Genomic DNA, 18,216 nt, shown 5'->3' with positions numbered 1-18,216 from the left:
GGTATCTTATATGCCTCTCCAGCAGTGTTCTTGATGTAGACTGGGGTGTGCACGGGCTGATTACTTCTGAAGTCGAAGACTAGTTGGTTTTTCAACATTCAGAATCAGGTTGTTGTTGTTGCACCACGCTACAAAAGTTTGTATCTCTATTCAGATGAAATGAGGACCCCCAATGCTATGTCATTGGTGTACTTTATGATGTAGTTATACTAAACTTTGCACAATAGTCATGGGTCATTAGGCATAAAGCAAATAGGTCAGGACACACCCCTGTGGGGACACTGTATGTATTGTGCTTGATTTGTCCTGTCCTCCCTGGACATACTGTCCAATCTCCTCACAGGTTGACCACATCTTCCCTGAAAAGTGGTCTGAATAAACTTAACACACTGACGCTGTTTCCGTGTGAAAATTGAGTTTTCATTTAACAACATACATGGCCAAGTTGTTGTTGAGAGGCTATTAAAGCTTAAAAAGTCACAAAACTTAGTACACACCTCAGACATGATGAAAATGATACTAATGGGTCTGGCAAATTGGTTCTATAGCGCCACCTAAAATTATTAAATGAAGCAGGCGTAGGTCTGTTTCATTTGGATTTATGAAATTTCAAAGCCTCGTGTAATTTTATAAAAGACTTCTGGAGTGAAACTCTTAACCGAAGAATTCAAATATTTTGAATTTAAGATGCAACTTTTGCACCATTTTCTGCTTTTGTACTTTTACAAACTTCGAGAGAGTTAATAGGATCAGCACGGCCTTTTAGTTCAATCTAAAGACCTTGGCGACACCAAATTATGAAGCTTTTGAGGTTTGGTTAAGGATGTCTGAGGCGACACGCCAAATTTTGATAATTCCCCACAGGACATTTATTTGTTACAGAGTATCTCAGCTATATATGAGATATTTATAGTTATATCTCATATATACACTATGTTACAAACTTGACATGCTTGGTAAAAGTCAGTCTGGAGACATCTGTGTGGAATTATAAGGTCACACTCATAGCAGTGACCACCTACTGATTCAAAACCATTGTGGTACTGACATTCTGATTAAGCTTCTCTCTGTATGGTGATTGTTTGTCTGTACACAGGAGACACACTGACAGAGGAAACCGAGATACAGCTGCCTGAGAATGTGGTTGAAGGATCTGCCCGCACTTTTGTATCAGTCCTGGGTAAACCTGATGATTTTAATCAAATGAGTTTAGATTTATCCAAAAAGAAATATAGCAAGTTTCATTTTATAATCAGTACAATAGTAAGTGAATATAAAAGACAAATACAACTGTACTGGCATTTTGTTGTCTGGTTTTGAAACATGTTTTGAAATGAGACTCCAACAGTTTTGCAGTTTAGAAAATAGTTTAGAAAATAAATTCCTGTAACAAAGTGCAAAATATTATAATTTAGTATGTACAGTTTTTTATAACCTGCTGTATTTTTCTAAATATTTAGCTTGTTTACTAGTTTTAATCTATTTGCAGTTCAAGTGTGCGAAAGTTGTATGTTCTGTCTCAGTGACTGAGTGCCTCTGATCAGGTGACATCCTCGGCCGGGCTCTGAAGAACTTGGATGGACTGCTCCAGATGCCGTATGGATGTGGAGAGCAGAACATGGCTCTTCTAGCCCCCAACATCTACATCCTCCAGTACCTGAAAGGCACACAGCAGCTCACCCCAGCCATCATGGAAAAAGCCACCAACTTCCTGACCAGTGGTGAGTGTGTTTGTTTCATAGTGGGGATAAAAGCAAAAGTTTATGAATAGAATATCTATTTAAGAGTTATTTTCCTGTTGTTACAGGTTACCAAAGACAGCTGAACTACAAAAGTTATAAAGGCGCATACACCACATTTGGAAGAGGACCAGGAAACACTTGGTGAAAATAATAATTACCTTAATATTCCATTTGCCTCACAAACAAAACAGAGCCTTTTGGTGAAATTTACTCCTTAAATATCCCATCCTGTTATCATTTTATTTCTGAAAATGTGGAAAATCAACTCACCTTATAATGGTATAACTGTGACACATTTTGATATAATTTTGAAACATGAGGAAGTTTTCTTTTGGTTGCTTTTTTATGTCAGGCTGACTGCTTTTGTGATGAGAAGTTTTGCCAAAGCTCAGTCTTTTGTCTACATTGATCCAAGAATTATTGAAGAGTCTAAGACATGGCTGGGAAATAAACAACAAGCAAATGGCTGTTTTAAAAAGTCAGGCAAACTCTTCAACAACAGAATGAAGGTAAGTCCATACTTTAGCTGGGACTGATACTAATTCTGTGTGGAGAGAAATTCTGGCAGCACACAGAAATAACTTGGTTTCACTCACCAGGGAGGTGTGTCTGATGAAGTGACTCTCAGTGCATACATCACTGCTGCTTTCTTGGAAATGAATATATCCCAACATGTGAGTAAACTTGATGTGATCCCATTTGTACAATGTAAAAAAAAATACAACACTGACTTGTATATGTTTATTTCATTTTCTTCTTTTGACGTCCATTTTCCCCTCATTTTTAAAAGACATTTTTATGATAGATTTCTAAATCAGTTAAGTCGATACTTTCTGTCTGTAGATGAAAAGGAAATATGTTAAAGCATTATTTCAATTTCCAGTCATGAAAATGAAGTTAAACAAATAATTACATCAAGGAAATGATCAACTTTGGTGATATAAGATAAGATAAGAAAAACTTTATTTATCCTGAGGGAAATTCTTTTGTCATACACATGCTCAATGCTGCAAGAGAGACAAAGGAACAGAGGAATAAGATATACAATATATACAATAAGAATAGTAGTATACAGTAATATACAGTAGGATAGTGCAAAATATAATATCAAATAACTCTAACGAAGTAACAATATAACTATATCCTGAAAAATAAATAGCTTAGCTATCAGTGCAGGTGATTCTAAAAAGTGACATAGTATTGTGCAATTGAATAAAAGAGAGTAGCAGCAAATGTCCTGTCCTGGGCAGGGTCAATAGTTTGTCTTCATAGGGCTCTTCTTTTGATGTTTTAAAGGATCCTGTGGTGAATAATAGCTTGGCTTGTCTCAGGGAGTCCATCAATGACCTCAGCAACACCTACACTACAGCTCTGCTAGCCTATGTCTTCACCCTGGCAGGAGACACGGAGACCCGCGCTCACCTTCTGCAGCACTTAGACACAGTTGCAGTGAGGGAAGGTGAGTCAGCATCTAACAGGAAATCATTCAGGTGTTATTACCATAACTGTAACTTTTATTGTATGTTTGTAGGAGGTTTCCTGTACTGGTCTCAGACAGCAGCAGAGACATCAGCCTCCCTGTCAGTGGAAATCAGTTCTTATGTGCTGTTGGCCAAACTCAGTGCCTCCACAGCTGCTGACGACCTGGGTTATGCCTCTGGCATTATTAGGTGGCTGACTGGCCAGCAGAACTACTATGGAGGCTTCTCCTCCACTCAGGTGCTACACCACCGAAACAGCTTAAATCTTACCTTTGAGTTCGTATACACTGGGATAAATAAAAACTTATCTGAGAGAAGCTGAATACTGAAGTTTTACTATGTTGTTGCTGTCCTGTAAAATACAAAATATAAATATATATGTAAGTATGTGTAGTAGCTGTGATTTTGTTTGTAGGACACAGTGGTGGCTCTTCAGGCTCTTGCTCTCTACTCCACTCTGGTGTTCAGTCCTGAGGGTTCAAGCACAGTGACAGTTCAGTCTGACAGCAGTCAGCTGACATTTGATGTAAATCCGGGCAACAAACTGCTCTACCAGGAGGAGACGATGGAGGGCGTGTCAGGAAAGTACAGCCTGGAGGTGAAGGGCACTGCATGTGTGTCAGTGCAGGTCAGTGACAGTACCGTGACAATGTCCTGTTTGTTCCTTTTCCAAATAAAGATGCATAATGAAAAAAACTTTAGAGCACAACTCAAAAGTGTGGTTTCACTCAGAAAAGCACATTTGCTTATCCATCTATGTATTTGATCAAATTATCCAAATTCAGGATGCAGTGGCTTCCCACTAAGGAAATGATTTCAATCATTCCTTTTTCCATTTTTTTTTCTTTTTTTTTCTTCATAGTGGATTTCACTAAGGCCAGACATGTGTAATATCTCCAGGAAGGTTCAGCTATACCGTGCTTGGAAAATCTCCCGAGGGTAGTCTCATAAAGGCATCCTGCTAGCATGCCTGCACCATCTTAGCTGGCATATTTTTAAGTCAAGAACCAGCAGTTCTATTTCCAGATCCCTTCTCACGTACAATCCCTCATTTCGATAACTTAGAGTAAGTCCAGATGCTCTATGGAGGAATCTCATTTTGTATCTGAAATGTCATCGCCTTGCTGTGTCTCTCCTGAGAGCTTTTCAGCTTTGGAAGGTAGATTGACTCAGCTCTCTTTTCAACACATCAGTCTGATACATCACCCACCAGTGTTGGTCAAGTTACTTGAAAAAAGTAATCAGTAACTAATTACTGATTACTTCCCCCCAAAAGTAATCCCGTTACTTTACTGATTACTTATTTTCAAAAGTAATTAATTACTTAGTTACTTTTTAAAAACAATTTACAACCTGAATAGGTGATAAAGTGATAGATCTTTCAGCCCAATTCTACTTTTTCTGCATAATCCATCATACAAAATGTAATCAAATGGAAAAGTCTCTTTTTAAAACTTGTTTTATTAGTTTTAATCTTTTAACTTTATGCATCAAGCAAAAATTAAATTATATGGAACATTCTCTGACTGGAAGAAATTTGTTTAACATTTAAACCTATTTTCTGCACATTCCAGCACATAAAATAAATTTTTTTGTGTGTTTACACTCACTCTTTCAAATAAATGCAAGTAAAACACAGCAGAAAATAAATAAAGTCAAAGGCTAGTTGCTCTATTTTCACCTGTAAAGCAGGACTGGGGTAGGCGGAGGTTTACCCTGGTGCAGGTGTGCCACAGCGGTCAGTTGAAGACTCCGCGAGTTTCTCTGTCAATTTCCCATTACAGTCATAGCACACTCGGTGCTTGCTTGGAAGTTAAGGGGGTTTTTTTCGCTGTAAAAAGAAGTTTTCTTCCCACGCACAACGGACGCTAATGTTTTTGTCACTTTTTATGGAATCAAACTCAAAATAAGGTCAGTACTTCCACGCTTTAAACGCTGCACGCTCATACTCTCTCCCGTACTTGATATATTATCCATTGTTGATCTGCAGACAGCTGTTGTCACGAACGTCGCACTCGCTTACGTCACTATCATGAGACGTTCTCGCAAAAAACTCACGGTTTTAGTAATGCAGTAACGCAGCGTTCCTACGGGAAAGTAACGGTAATCTAATTACCGTTTTTGCAATGGTAATCCCTTACATTACTCGTTACTTGAAAAAAGTAATCGGATTACAGTAACGCGTTACTGCGTTACTTGGGTTACTGCCCATCTCTGTCACCCACATTACGAATTTGTCTGTCCATCTCATCTTCTGTTCAGTCATGAACAAGATCCTGATTCAGTTGAGCCAGCAACCTGAAGGGAGCGATCCATGATTTTTTAAAGCATAGAATCATCCTTTATTTTAAATAATTTTTCATCATGACCATGTTGAACAGCTGAAAACTGCTGTTTCAATTAAAGAAGCCTCAAATCAACATGACATTTTTGCCTACAATTAGTGTACATAATCGTCTGGCCACAACCACCGAAATAATTTAATAACTGTAATCAGTCCCCTAAAATGTGGTGACACTATATTTTGAACATAAATGAAAAACATAAACATAAAAACATAAACAGATTCATATTCTTCTTCTTATTATTATTATTAATTCAATTCAATTCAATTTTATTTATATAGCGCCAAATCACAACAAAAGTCGCCTCAAGGCGCTTTATGTTGTACAGTAGATTGCACAATAATACATACAGAGAAAAACCCAACAATCATATGACCACCTATGAGCAAGCACTTTGGTGACAGTGGGAAGGAAAAACTCCCTTTTATCAGGAAGAAACCTCCGGCAGAACCAGGCTCAGGGAGGGGCGGGGCCATCTGCTGTGACCGGTTGGGGTGAGAGAAGGAAAACAGGATAAAGACATGCTGTGGAAGAGAGACAGAGATTAATAACAGATATGATTCGATGCAGAGAGGTCTATTAACACATAGTGAGTGAGAAAGGTGACTGGAAAGGAAAAACTCAATGCATCATGGGAATCCCCAGCAGCCTACGTCTATTGCAGCATAACTAACGGAGGATTCAGGGTCACCTGGTCCAGCCCTAACTATATGCTTTAGCAAAAAGGAAAGTTTTAAGCCTAATCTTGAAAGTAGAGATAGTGTCTGTCTGCTGAATCCAAACTGGAAGCTGGTTCCACAGAAGAGGGGCCTGAAAACTGAAGGCTCTCCCTCCCATTCTACTTTTAAATACTCTAGGAACAGCAAGTAGGCCTGCAGAGCGAGAGCGAAGTGCTCTAATAGGGTGATATGGTACTACAAGGTCATTAAGATAAGATGGGGCCTGATTATTTAAGACCTTGTATGTGAGGAGCAGGATTTTGAATTCAATTCTGGATTTAACAGGAAGCCAATGAAGGGAAGCCAATACAGGAGAAATATACTCTCTCTTTCTAGTCCCTGTCAGGACTCTTGCTGCAGCATTTTGGATTAGCTGAAGACTTTTCAGAGAGTTTTTAGGACATCCTCATAATAGTGAATTACAGTAGTGCAGCCTGGAAGTAATAAATACATGAACTAGTTTTTCAGCATCACTCTGAGACAGGATATTTCTCATTTTAGAGATGTTGCGCAAATGGAAGAAAGCAGTCTTACATATTTGTTTAATATGTGCGTTGAAGGACATGTCCTGGTCAAAAATGACTCCAAGGTTCCTCACAGCATTACTGGAGGCCAAGGTAATGCCATCCAGAGTAAGAATCTGCTTAGATACCATGTTTCTAAGATTTTCAGGGCCAAGTACAATAACCTCAGTTTTATCTGAATTAAGAAGCAGAAAGTTAGCGGCCATCCAGGTCTTTATGTCTTTAAGACATTCCTGCAGTTTAACTAATCGGTGTGTGTTACCTGGCTTCATGGATAGATAGAGCTGCGTGTCATCTGCATAGCAGTGAAAATTTATGCTATGTCTTCTAATGATGCTGCCTAAGGGAAGCATGTATAATGTAAATAGAATTGGTCCTAGCACTGAACCCTGTGGAACACCATAATTGACCTTAGTGGGTGAAGAGGACTCTCCATTTACATGTACAAATTGGAGTCTATTAGATAGATATGATACAAACCACTGCAGCACAGTACCTGTAATACCTACAGCATGTTCTAATCGCTCTAATAGGATATTATGGTCAACAGTATCAAACGCTGCACTGAGGTCTAGCAGGACAAGCACAGAGATGAGTCCACTGTCAGAGGCCATAAGATCATTTGTAACCTTCACTAAAGCTGTTTCTGTGCTGTGATGAGCTCTGAAACCTGACTGAAACTCTTCAAATAAGCCATTCCTCTGCAGATGATCTGTTAGCTGTTTGACAACTACTCTTTCAAGGATGTTTGATATGAAAGGAAGGTTGGAGATTGGCCTATAATTAGCTAAGACTGCTGGGTCTAGAGATGGCTTTTTAAGTAAAGGTTTAACTACAGCCACCTTGAAGGCCTGTGGTACATAGCCGATTATTAGAGATAGGTTGATCATATTTAAGATCGAAGAATTCATTAATGGCAGGACTTCTTTGAGCAGTTTTGTAGGAATGGGGTCTAAAAGACACGTTGATGGTTTGGAGGAATTAATTATTGAAGTTAACTCAGAAAGATCAATTGGAGAAAAAGAGTCTAACTTAACATCAATGGTACTAAAAGTAGCTGTAGACGATATTACAACTGTGGGATGATTATTGGTAATTTTTTCTCTAATGATAAGAATTTTATTTGTGAAGAAGTTCATGAAGTCATTACTAGTTAACGTTAAAGGGATTGTTGGCTCAGTAGAGCTCTGACTTTTTGTCAGCCTGGCTACAGTGCTGAAGAGAAACCTGGGGTTGTTCTTATTTTCTTCAATCAGTGACGAATAGTAAGATGTTCTGGCTTTGCGGAGGGCTTTCTTATAAACAGTGTTGGGAAGGTTACTTTTAAAATGTATTCCATTACAGAATACTGAATACATGCCCCAAAATGTATTCTGTAACGTATTCCGTTACGTTACTCAATGAGAGTAACGTATTCTGAATACTTTGGATTACTTAATATATTATCATGCTGTTTACAACTATGTGAATGTGCTATTGCTGTGATTTATTACTGTTACTGAAGGTCCATGACTCCGAACAGTAGTAAAGGGACCTCTGGCTAATACGGGTTCCGTGTCGGGTTGGTAGCCGAAAACTAGCTTTACTTTGTTGTCTGGGTCAACTTTGCTTGCCAGAGACAGAGAGGCGTTGAAAGGCTGCTCCAACGGAACTTATTTTTTCCGGAGGAAAACACGAACACAGTGTACAGTCGAGTCTTATTAGCTTACTTACAAATGGGCTCGTCAGGCACTCTTCTTGGCTGCAGTGGTTATTATTATATTTACATGCTTCCAGCTCCCGTTTTTGCTCCGTGACAGCTCGGACTTTTCCTTTCTCTCCCTCCCTCGCTCACAGACACATAACGTGTATGGTAGTCCATTCTCGCTGCAGCACGGACTACACTGCCCATGAGGCTACATTCTTTAGGGCCATGCCTGTAGCATTCTGCCTTTTAGCTTAGCACAACAACAACAACAAAAAAGCGCTCTCTCACCCAGGAAACACGCAGAGAGAGAGCGTCACCCTGTAACCATGGCAACCGTAACGCTGCCGCCTGGAACAACAGAACACAGCTGTCAAACAAACCCAAACAATCCTGACCCGCGACAATATGAAACAGGAAAGTACCGCCGTGTAATCCATTTATTTCAACAAAGTAACTGTATTCTGAATACCACCTTTTTAAACGGTAACTGTAACGGAATACAGTTACTCATATTTTGTATTCTAAATACGTAACGGCGGTACATGTATTCCGTTACTCCCCAACACTGCGCAGCAAACTATTTCTCCAGGCTAAATGATGATCCTCTAAATTTGTGACACGCCATTTCCTCTCCAGCTTACGAGTTATCTGCTTTAGGCTACGTGTTTGAGAATTATACCACGGAGTCAGATACTTCGGATTTGAGACCTTAGTTCTCACAGGAGCAGTATCCAGAGTCGTACGTAGTGAGGAGGTAAAATTATTAACAAGATAATCGACCTCTGTTGGGGTAGCGTTCAGGTAGCTGCTCTGCTCTGTGTTGGTACAGGCCATTGAAGATGATTACAGTGGGTGGATTATATTCTTAACCTTAGTTACAGCACTTTCAGAAAGACATCTACTGTGATAAAGTCTACTCTCCACTGCTGTGTAATCAATTATTGTAAATGTTATCAGGAAATGATCAGACAGCAGAGGGTTTTCAGGAAACACTGTTAAATGTTCAGTTTCTATGCCATATGTTAAAACAAGATCTAGAGTGTGATTAAAGTGGTGGGTGGGATCTTTTACATTTTGTTTTTTGTTTTTTTATAATTTTTTATTTTTCCATTGACATTCAGAAACAGACATTCACAGCATATACATCACATGAGGATACTTCTTGCATCTGTTGTCTGCCCTTATTGCCGAAATAGTATTTTAGTTTATATCCAGGTTATAAGAAGAAAAAAAACTTACAGCCATAGCAACAGTTGAAACAAACAGGCAAAAAAAAAAAAACAACAACAAAAGAAAAAACAACAAAAAAACAACAAAAAAAAACTATGTACTGATAGGGGGTGATCTTACTCTTGCATACTCTCAGACATCATAACTACTGGTTTGTGAAAATAAAATCTGGCCTATGAGGCGTGACATATTTGACCCAGTTTTCCCAATATGATGTAAATTTATCCAATTTGTAATTAACAAAAGCTGTTATCTTTTCCATTTTATAGATGTCCATTGTAATGTCCATCCATATATTTATAGTTGGGCTCTCCGGTGATAACCATTTTCTGGTAATACCCTTTTTACAGGCCACCAGCAAAATATTTACTAAATGTTTATCACTTTTCGGCCATTCCTGAGGTACGTGTCCAAAAAACATAGTCTTACTCTCAAGGGGTATTTCACATTTGAAGATATACTGTAGAGCGTTGTGTATTTCTCTCCAATAGTCCCTCAAAACAGAGCAGTCCCAAAAAATATGGTAGTGGTTTGCACTTTGATTTCCACAGTTTCTCCAGCAGACAGGGGGGTTATTATCATAGTGAGACTTCTGGGAGGGTGTTATAAAATACCTAATTAGACTCTTCCAGCCGAATTACCTCCATTTTTGGGAGCTTGTACACATCCATTGATACCTCCATATCGCCGTCCATTCTTCCTCAGATATATTTATCCCTCCTTCCTTCTCCCATTTTATTTTAATATATGAAGTTGAATGTGATGTCAAGTCCAAAAGACCCTTATACAGACATGAAACAATTCTATCAATAGTTTCTGAATTACAGCTTTTTATAAACAAATCAATCAAACGTGTGCCTGTCTTTGTTGCATTTTTCATCTTCGTATCAACATAATGCCGTAGCTGCAGATATCGATAGAAGTCTTGTTTTTCTAATAAATATGTCTTTTTAAGCGTTTCAAAACTGAGCAATTTTCCATCTTTCATTATACTACATAGGTCTGTTATACCCTTTGCTATCCAATCCTTGAATCTAGAATCCAATTTATTAGGTATGAACTCTGAGTCGTAAGCACACCATTTAAGAGCTATAATGTTGGCCTCTAGTTTATGTTCCTTTATAACAGTTTTCCATGTTTCAAGGGTCCGTTTCACCCATGGGTTATCAATGTTATTTATGTAAGTTTGTAAGTTATTATCAGCTAAAATTGCCTGGATGGGAATGGGTAACATTTTTTCCTCAAGGTTTTTCCATTGGGCAGTGTATGACGGGTTACACCAGCATATCACTGCTCTCATCTGCACTGCAAAATAGTAATATCTGAAATAAGGCAAGCCCCATCCTCCCTTTTGCTTAACCAGCTGTAATGTTTTGAGGCGAACCCTTGGTCTTTTACCTTGCCATATATACCTAGATAACATTTTGTCCCACTCGTTAAACTGATTTTGGTTAATCTCTATTGGTAGGGTTTGAAATAGATATAAGAACCTTGGCAATATATTCATTTTAATAGAGTCAATTCTTGAGCTAAAGTTAAAGAAAGGAATTAAATTCCATCTTGCTATGTCGTCCTTTATTTTTTTATGTATAGGTAAATAATTCTGTTCAAATAATTTTGTAAGATCTTTTGATAGGTTGATGCCTAGGTATTTAAAAGACTCTGTTTGCCATGCCAAGGGGTAACTACTTTTTATTTCTTCTGGTGGGCTATAATTATATGAGAGTAGCTGGGTTTTACCTATATTGATTTTGTACCCAGATAGTTGGCCGTATTGTTCGAATGAGTGCATCAATTTAGGTAAAGAGTACGTTGGGTGTCCCAGATAGACCAGAATATCATCCGCGTAACAGGCCAATTTATATTCCGTCCCTTTAATAATGATTCCCTTGATGTCTTCGTTTTGTCTAATGAATTGAGCTAGTGGTTCCAAATATAATGCGAAGAGTAATGGTGACCATGCACAACCCTGTCTGGTACCCCTTTCTAGGGTAAAGCTGTTAGATAAATATCCATTGATTTTAATCCTAGCGGTAGGGTTGTCATATAGTGCCTGTATAGTTTTAATAGTTGTATCATGGAAGCCAAATTTGTATAATACCCTGTAGAGAAAATTCCAATTGACGGAATCAAAGGCTTTTTCAGCGTCTACGCTTATCACAATTGCTTTAATTTTGTTTTTTTGTATATGGTCCATAATATGTAGTGTCTTTCGTATATTGTCTTGTGTTTGGCGTTGATGTATGAAACCTGTCTGGTCGTTATGTATCAATGTTGGTAGAAACTCTTCTAATCGTTTGGCCATAATAGACGTATAGAGTTTATAGTCCACATTAAGAACGGAAATTGGCCTATAAGATCCACAGTCCATTTTATCCTTGCCTTCTTTTGGTATGGCTGAAATTATTGCCTCCTTCCAACTGGATGGCGTTTGTGCCTTTTTCAAAGCCCAGTTCAATGCGGGAAGTAGAACAGGTATTAATTCTTTTTTAAATTCTTTATACCACTCTGCGGTGTAACCATCAGATCCTGGTGACTTGCTTAATTTGAGCCTACTAATTGCAGCTTTTAATTCTTCTTCAGTTATATCCGCTGTCATTGTTTGGTTTTGTTCTTCATCGAGAGTGGGCAGATCTAGGGAATTCAGAAAGCTGTCCACCTGAGTTACCGTCCCACCAGGGACTTCAGAATATAGGGTTTTATAGAATATTTCAAAAGCTTCCTGAATTTCATTTAATTTATTTTTTATCACTTTTGTTCTTGGGTCCCTAATTTTATGAATTGTATTTTCCGCTATCTGTTTTTTCAGTTTCCATGCCAGTATTTTCGTAGATTTAGAGCCGCTTTCATAGTGTCTCTGTTTCAGAAACATTAGATTTTTCTTAATTTCTTGTGTGGCTAGATTATTAATTTCATTCCTAATATTTTTAATTTCTCTTAATGTATCCTGTGCAGAATCTATTTTATGTTTTCTTTCTAGTTCCTTTAGTTTGTTTTTTAGGTCCTCTAATTTCCTATTCCTATTTTTTTTCTTGAATGAGGATATTGCTATACTTTTCCCTCTTAGTACGGCCTTCAAAGTATCCCATAATATGGGAGGTGAGACCTCTCCAGTATCATTGAGCTCTAAGAAGAAACTGATTTCTGATTTAATTTGTGCCTTAAAGGATGGGTCATTTAACAGGCTTGAGTTCAGTTTCCATGTATTATTTTTAAACCGTAGGTCAAAATCAATAGATAAATATATTGGTGCATGGTCACTTAAATCTATTGTCCCGATTCCACAAGTACGTATTTTATGCTTATCTTTGGCAAATGTTATAAAATAATCTATCCTTGTATAGAGAGAGTGAGGAGCAGAATAATAAGTGTAATCCCTTTTGTTAGGGAAAAGGTCTCGCCATATGTCAATTAATCCTACTTCCTCCAGAAGTATATTTACCTTCTTATATAGGGATTTCATATCATGAGTTTTCCTACTAGACGAGTCTAACTTTGGCTGTAAATGTATATTTAAATCTCCTCCACAGATCAAAAGGCCTTCTGTTTCTGTTACCATAATATTAATAATTTTTTGGAAAAAGCTAATGTCACTCCCTGGGGACGCATAAACGTTCAAAAGGGTGATTGGATTCCCATCTATCTTTCCTTTTACTAAAATAAATCTGCCTTCTTTGTCACCCATTTCGGATACTTTTTCAAAATTTAGTTTGCTTGAAATAAGGATTGCAACTCCTCTCCTATGTCCTGATTTATATGAAGAGAAAAACAAGTTAGTGAAGCCCATTCTCTTTAATTTTACGTGCTCCTCATCTGACAAGTGGGTCTCCTGTAAGTAGGCTATATGAGCTTGTTCTGCCCTTACTTTAGATAGGATTTTGCTACGTTTAATTGGGTTTAACAGCCCATTAACATTAAAAGATATAAATTTTACTTTGTCACTAGCCATGCGTATTAACTGTGTGTCCACAAAATAAACAAAGTATAACTTAGTAGATCTACTCCCTGAACAAACAAAAACATCGAACATAGGCAACAGATAAAGAAATAAAGCTGTGATTCCAAGGCTGGGGTCTCTAACAGACGACCCTGGGCTGAGCTAGAAATAACATCTAGCTGTGAGGGAAAGCCTCTCCCACCTGTGGGCTGAGGGCCCCCACCATGGCACTTGGAGAAAAGGGGAAAAAAAGTCTCTGTTCATTAAGCAGAAAGTGTGTCCTTATGCTTCCCTCGCTTATATATATATATATATAGATAGATATTCTCACCCAAATGGGGTAGTGGTATGTGCAATTATTTTGAGGTGAGCGTAACACCGCATGTTTTGAGTTCGGTTTAATTTTACCTCACTTTAGAAGTCAGTCAGTGCTTATAACTCCTCTGAAGAGGGTGTGACCTGTCTTCTGGAGGCTCGCAGTCCCTCCCTGATGTTTTTCTCTCGCTCCTCATCTGTCCCTCGCCGATTCGGCCCTCCCGCTGTTTCCCAGGCGGTGCGGGACAGCTGCTCCGCCAGACTCTCCTTCGGTATAATGACGCTGACTGGTAGTCCTCTGTCCTTCATGTCCATGGTCGCCTCCTCCGCTGTCTGATACAGACGCGTTCCATCCTCATAAAACACTCGTAGTTTAGCCGGGAACGGAGTGTGGAAGCGGATATTTTTCTGCTTTAACACCCGCTTCGCCTCTGCATATTCCTTCCTCCTCTGCAGTACTGCTGGAGGGTAATCCTGGTCAAAGTATATTAGCCTCCCGTTCAGAAAAACCTTCTTCTTTTCCCAAGCTCTGCGTAGTATCTCTTCTTTAACCTTATAGCGGAGGAATTTGACTATTATTGACCGCGGTTTATCTTGCCTGTCTCCGGCGGGTCTTGGTGCCAGCGCCTGGTGCGCCCCCTCAATGTCGAGCTCCGCAGTAGGGTTTATCTCCAGCGTGTCCCACAGTAGTTTTTCAACAAAGTCCATCATAGACGACCCCTCGGCTCCTTCAGGAACATTATATATCCTTAAATTCTCCCGTCGGGATCTTCCTTCATGGTCGAGTAGCTTGTTTTCTTGTTGGTGCACGACTTTTATCACCTTATTCAGCACCTGCTCCAGATTCTGAACGCGGTCTTCCATTTTTTCTATTCGTACCTCTGCCTCCGCTATTTTTTGGTTAACGCTAATCATCTCTGATTTAATATCATTCAGTTGTTTTTTTGTGTCTTTTCGGAAGTCCCGAATCTCCTCCAAAACTTTTGCCAGGCTTGCGGCGGCACATGAAGGAGCTGGGTTAGCATTAGCTTCGCCATGTTGTCCCTTCGTAGGAGAGCTGTTCTCCGAGTTTTCTGCATTTGCAGTTTCTGCGGCGGTGGTTTCTTTGTTTGCACGCGACTTCCCCATTCTTGCCCCTCTTGTCTGTTCGAGTAATATCTGAAGATCTGGTATTTGACGGTCTAAAGGGGCGAAATAACTATTTTCGCGAGGGAGCTGTTACTTTAGGCTGCCATTCGGGATGGTGACGTCACCGGAACCCCCGGGTTCTTTTACATTTTGAGAGAAGCCAATTGAGTCTAATAACAGATTAAATGCGATGTTGAGGCTGTCATTTTTAGCATCTACATGAATGTTAAAATCACCCACAATAATTATTTTATCTGAGCTGAGCATTAAGTCAGATAAAAAGTCTGAGAAATCAGAGAGAAACTCTGTGTAAGGCCCAGGTGGACGATAGATGATAACAAGTAAGACTGGTTTCTGAGTTTTACAGCTGGGGTGGACGAGGCTAAGCATCAGGCTTTCAAATGAATTAAAAGTCTGTCTTGGTCTTTCGTTAATTAATATTACTATTATTATTACTATTATTACTATTATTATAAATTGCAAACCTCTTTTGGTTGCCTATTTCCCAGATTTCTCTTCACTACAACATCCCGAGTCCCACTGATGTCACTACTCTCAGCATGGAGGTCAAATCAGAGGTTGATACAACAAGTGAATCCAGACGCAAGCTCACTCTGACAATAAAATCCCTGTAAGTATTTAACAGATTAGATATGTGCTAGGAGAATTTTATTTACCACTGTGGCACAACTGTTGGAAATGTGGCTGTCCAGATGGAAAAGCATCTATGGATACACATCAGTGCAATCACTTTTTAACTGTTCAAACACAGGTACAGTGGAAAGGAGAATACTACAAACATGGTGATCCTGGATATCAAAATGCTCTCTGGATTTGTCCCAAATGAAGTGTCTTTAAAGATGGTGGGTTATTGCAGTTATTAGCTGAATAGAAATGTTGCTACCATGTGTCAGTTTGTGATGAGATAAAGGTGATGATAAAATAATAATAAGGAGACTGTTGTCTCCTCACAGCTCAAAGGTGCCCCATTGGTGGATCGTGTTGAACAAACAGAAGATCATGTTCTGGTGTATTTACAGGAGGTGAGCGATATTCACAGTGTGGATACCAGATGATGATGTTTGTATTATTACAGAGTGTGTCTTCTGTTTTGTAAATTCTGTTCAGTTACCAAAGGACATGCCCAAGAACTACAGCTTGACAATCATAGAAGAACTTCGAGTGGAGAACCTGAAACCAGCCATGATCAAAATCTATGACTACTACCAGCCAAGTACAACTCTAACTCACTTCACTGCAACAGCACACTGACACACTTTGCTCCTTAGTGGAGCTGTACAACAAACAACAGTTAACAGAATTTGAAGGATCAAATTTAAATGTGTTGTAAAAACACAGCAAGTCACATTTTTCCACTTTGTTTTCTCTCTCAGGTGACCGAGCTGAGACTGAATACATTTACCCATCAGCTGCAGGTAACCATTATAGCAAGAACACCACATTTCACACAAAATTAAATTGAATTTATTTTTAAAATATTTGTTCAATCTCAACACAATACAGTATTTGACAATACAGTTAAATCAGTACTTTTTTTTAGGCCTGAATGAAAATGGTTATTTTAACACAATTGGATCCTTACGTTTTATTCTTTTGTTGCAGCTTAAAGATGTGCAGTCAGTCCTGAGGTCATCACTCAAGTTATACCGCTTACATTTTAATTTTTTAAACACACATATGCCTCCATATGTTTTGTTTTCATCTACAAATAGTTCTTCTGTATAAAAATTTCATCCATCTCAACCTGACTCTAGCATCCTATTCTGTCACACTAACACTCTGCATGTCTTCTTTCACTACATCCATGAATCTTCTGTGGTCTTTCTTTTTTCCTTCTGTCTGACAGCTCCATGTTCAACATCCTTTGTCCAGTATGTCCGCTATGTCCACCAACCTGTCTCTCATGTACACACAGATATATTCTGTCTCCATTCTAGTCACTTTCATTCCTCTTCTCTCCAGTGCATACTTCCTAATTCCAGGTTCTCTTCCACCTGCTCCATACTCTCACTACAGATCATAACATCTTGAACCCATCTGTATGTTGATGGCTAAAGGACATACTTGTGGCTTTTGATAATGGCAGCATTGACAGAGTTGCAGAGAAGAGTATCTCACTGAAGAAATTAGTGTTGTAAGTTGAGAATGTGTTGTGAAATTATTCCTAGTAATGCATCTTTTAAACAGAAAATGTGATTAAATGTTATTATATGACAATTTACTGCATTTCCCTTTTTGTACTATTTATGTACTATTCAGCTTTACCATTGCTTTAAGGAATTTTCCCAAATATGTGCATATATTTTAACTTTTTGGTTCTGTGTACACGGATAAATAGAAATCCAAGGTTTTCTGGGCTGTAGATCATTTTCAGAAATATGTATTACAAATTAAATATTTAAGAATTATTCATAACAGTGTGTTGTTGTCTTTAAGCAAAAAAAGTTGCATGAAAGTGTGAAATAGATTATTTTGAATTAAAATGGTTGCTTTGGTGACAATCAGACTGGAGGCCGCATATCACATTGGAAGTCTGTAATTAAGTTTATTTGTATTCATTTAATCTGAAAAAATAAAATCACGATCAGAGCGAGGCCATGGAAAGAGAACAAGAGACAGGTGGATGTTCACAGCCCTGCAGCGCTGTAGTTAATGAGAAGAGCCAAGACTCAGGTTTTAAGACACCACCTGGAGCTCTTCCTGAACCAATGAGGAAACTTATGATCAATAAAGTAATTAACTGCTGGTGCTAAGACCCTCCTCCTCCTCCTCCTCAAGCAAGAGCTCAGAGAGAGACCGCAAGTTTTCACCTGCCTGACTTTCACCTCCTGGAAAAAGCCCCTTTGATCTAACTGCATCTGGTGCTCTTCAATGGACCATCAATCAAGTAATTACAGGGAGAGGTGGACCTCTCTTTGGTCAATAACCGATTTTAAGGCCTGTCCTGACCAGCTGCTTTACTGGCCGGCATCACTTTGTATCAGCAGTGATCAGTGTTGCTGGTCCCCTTGCATTGCTACTACATTCACCTGTTTGTTCCACTTGAAACATTGCACTTTGAGATATTTTGGGGATATTTTGAGATAT

General features: G+C 38.7%; 1 protein-coding gene across 2 annotated transcripts in view; it reads left to right on the top strand.

Annotated features, from left to right (window-relative positions):
- Window positions 1-17,537, top strand: part of LOC116316896 (alpha-2-macroglobulin-like) — a 45,630-nt gene extending 28,093 nt beyond the window's left edge. For both annotated transcript variants that reach the window (XM_039609802.1, XM_039609801.1), the window contains 14 exons: window positions 1,097-1,180; window positions 1,545-1,721; window positions 1,808-1,883; window positions 2,095-2,251; window positions 2,342-2,416; window positions 3,039-3,201; window positions 3,274-3,461; window positions 3,639-3,851; window positions 15,618-15,739; window positions 15,881-15,971; window positions 16,083-16,151; window positions 16,237-16,342; window positions 16,503-16,544; window positions 16,732-17,537. In XM_039609802.1, the coding sequence (XP_039465736.1) occupies window positions 1,097-1,180; window positions 1,545-1,721; window positions 1,808-1,883; window positions 2,095-2,251; window positions 2,342-2,416; window positions 3,039-3,201; window positions 3,274-3,461; window positions 3,639-3,851; window positions 15,618-15,739; window positions 15,881-15,971; window positions 16,083-16,151; window positions 16,237-16,342; window positions 16,503-16,544; window positions 16,732-16,736 (1,568 nt within the window). In that variant the 3' untranslated portion in view covers window positions 16,737-17,537. The remainder of the gene's footprint in view (window positions 1-1,096; window positions 1,181-1,544; window positions 1,722-1,807; window positions 1,884-2,094; window positions 2,252-2,341; window positions 2,417-3,038; window positions 3,202-3,273; window positions 3,462-3,638; window positions 3,852-15,617; window positions 15,740-15,880; window positions 15,972-16,082; window positions 16,152-16,236; window positions 16,343-16,502; window positions 16,545-16,731) is intronic.
- The last annotated feature ends 679 nt before the right edge of the window (window positions 17,538-18,216 follow it).

The sequence above is a fragment of the Oreochromis aureus genome, linkage group 3 (genome assembly GCF_013358895.1).
Source record: "Oreochromis aureus strain Israel breed Guangdong linkage group 3, ZZ_aureus, whole genome shotgun sequence".
NCBI classification, from domain to species: Eukaryota; Metazoa; Chordata; class Actinopteri; order Cichliformes; family Cichlidae; genus Oreochromis; species Oreochromis aureus.
This window is presented reverse-complemented; position numbering and strand designations above follow the sequence as displayed.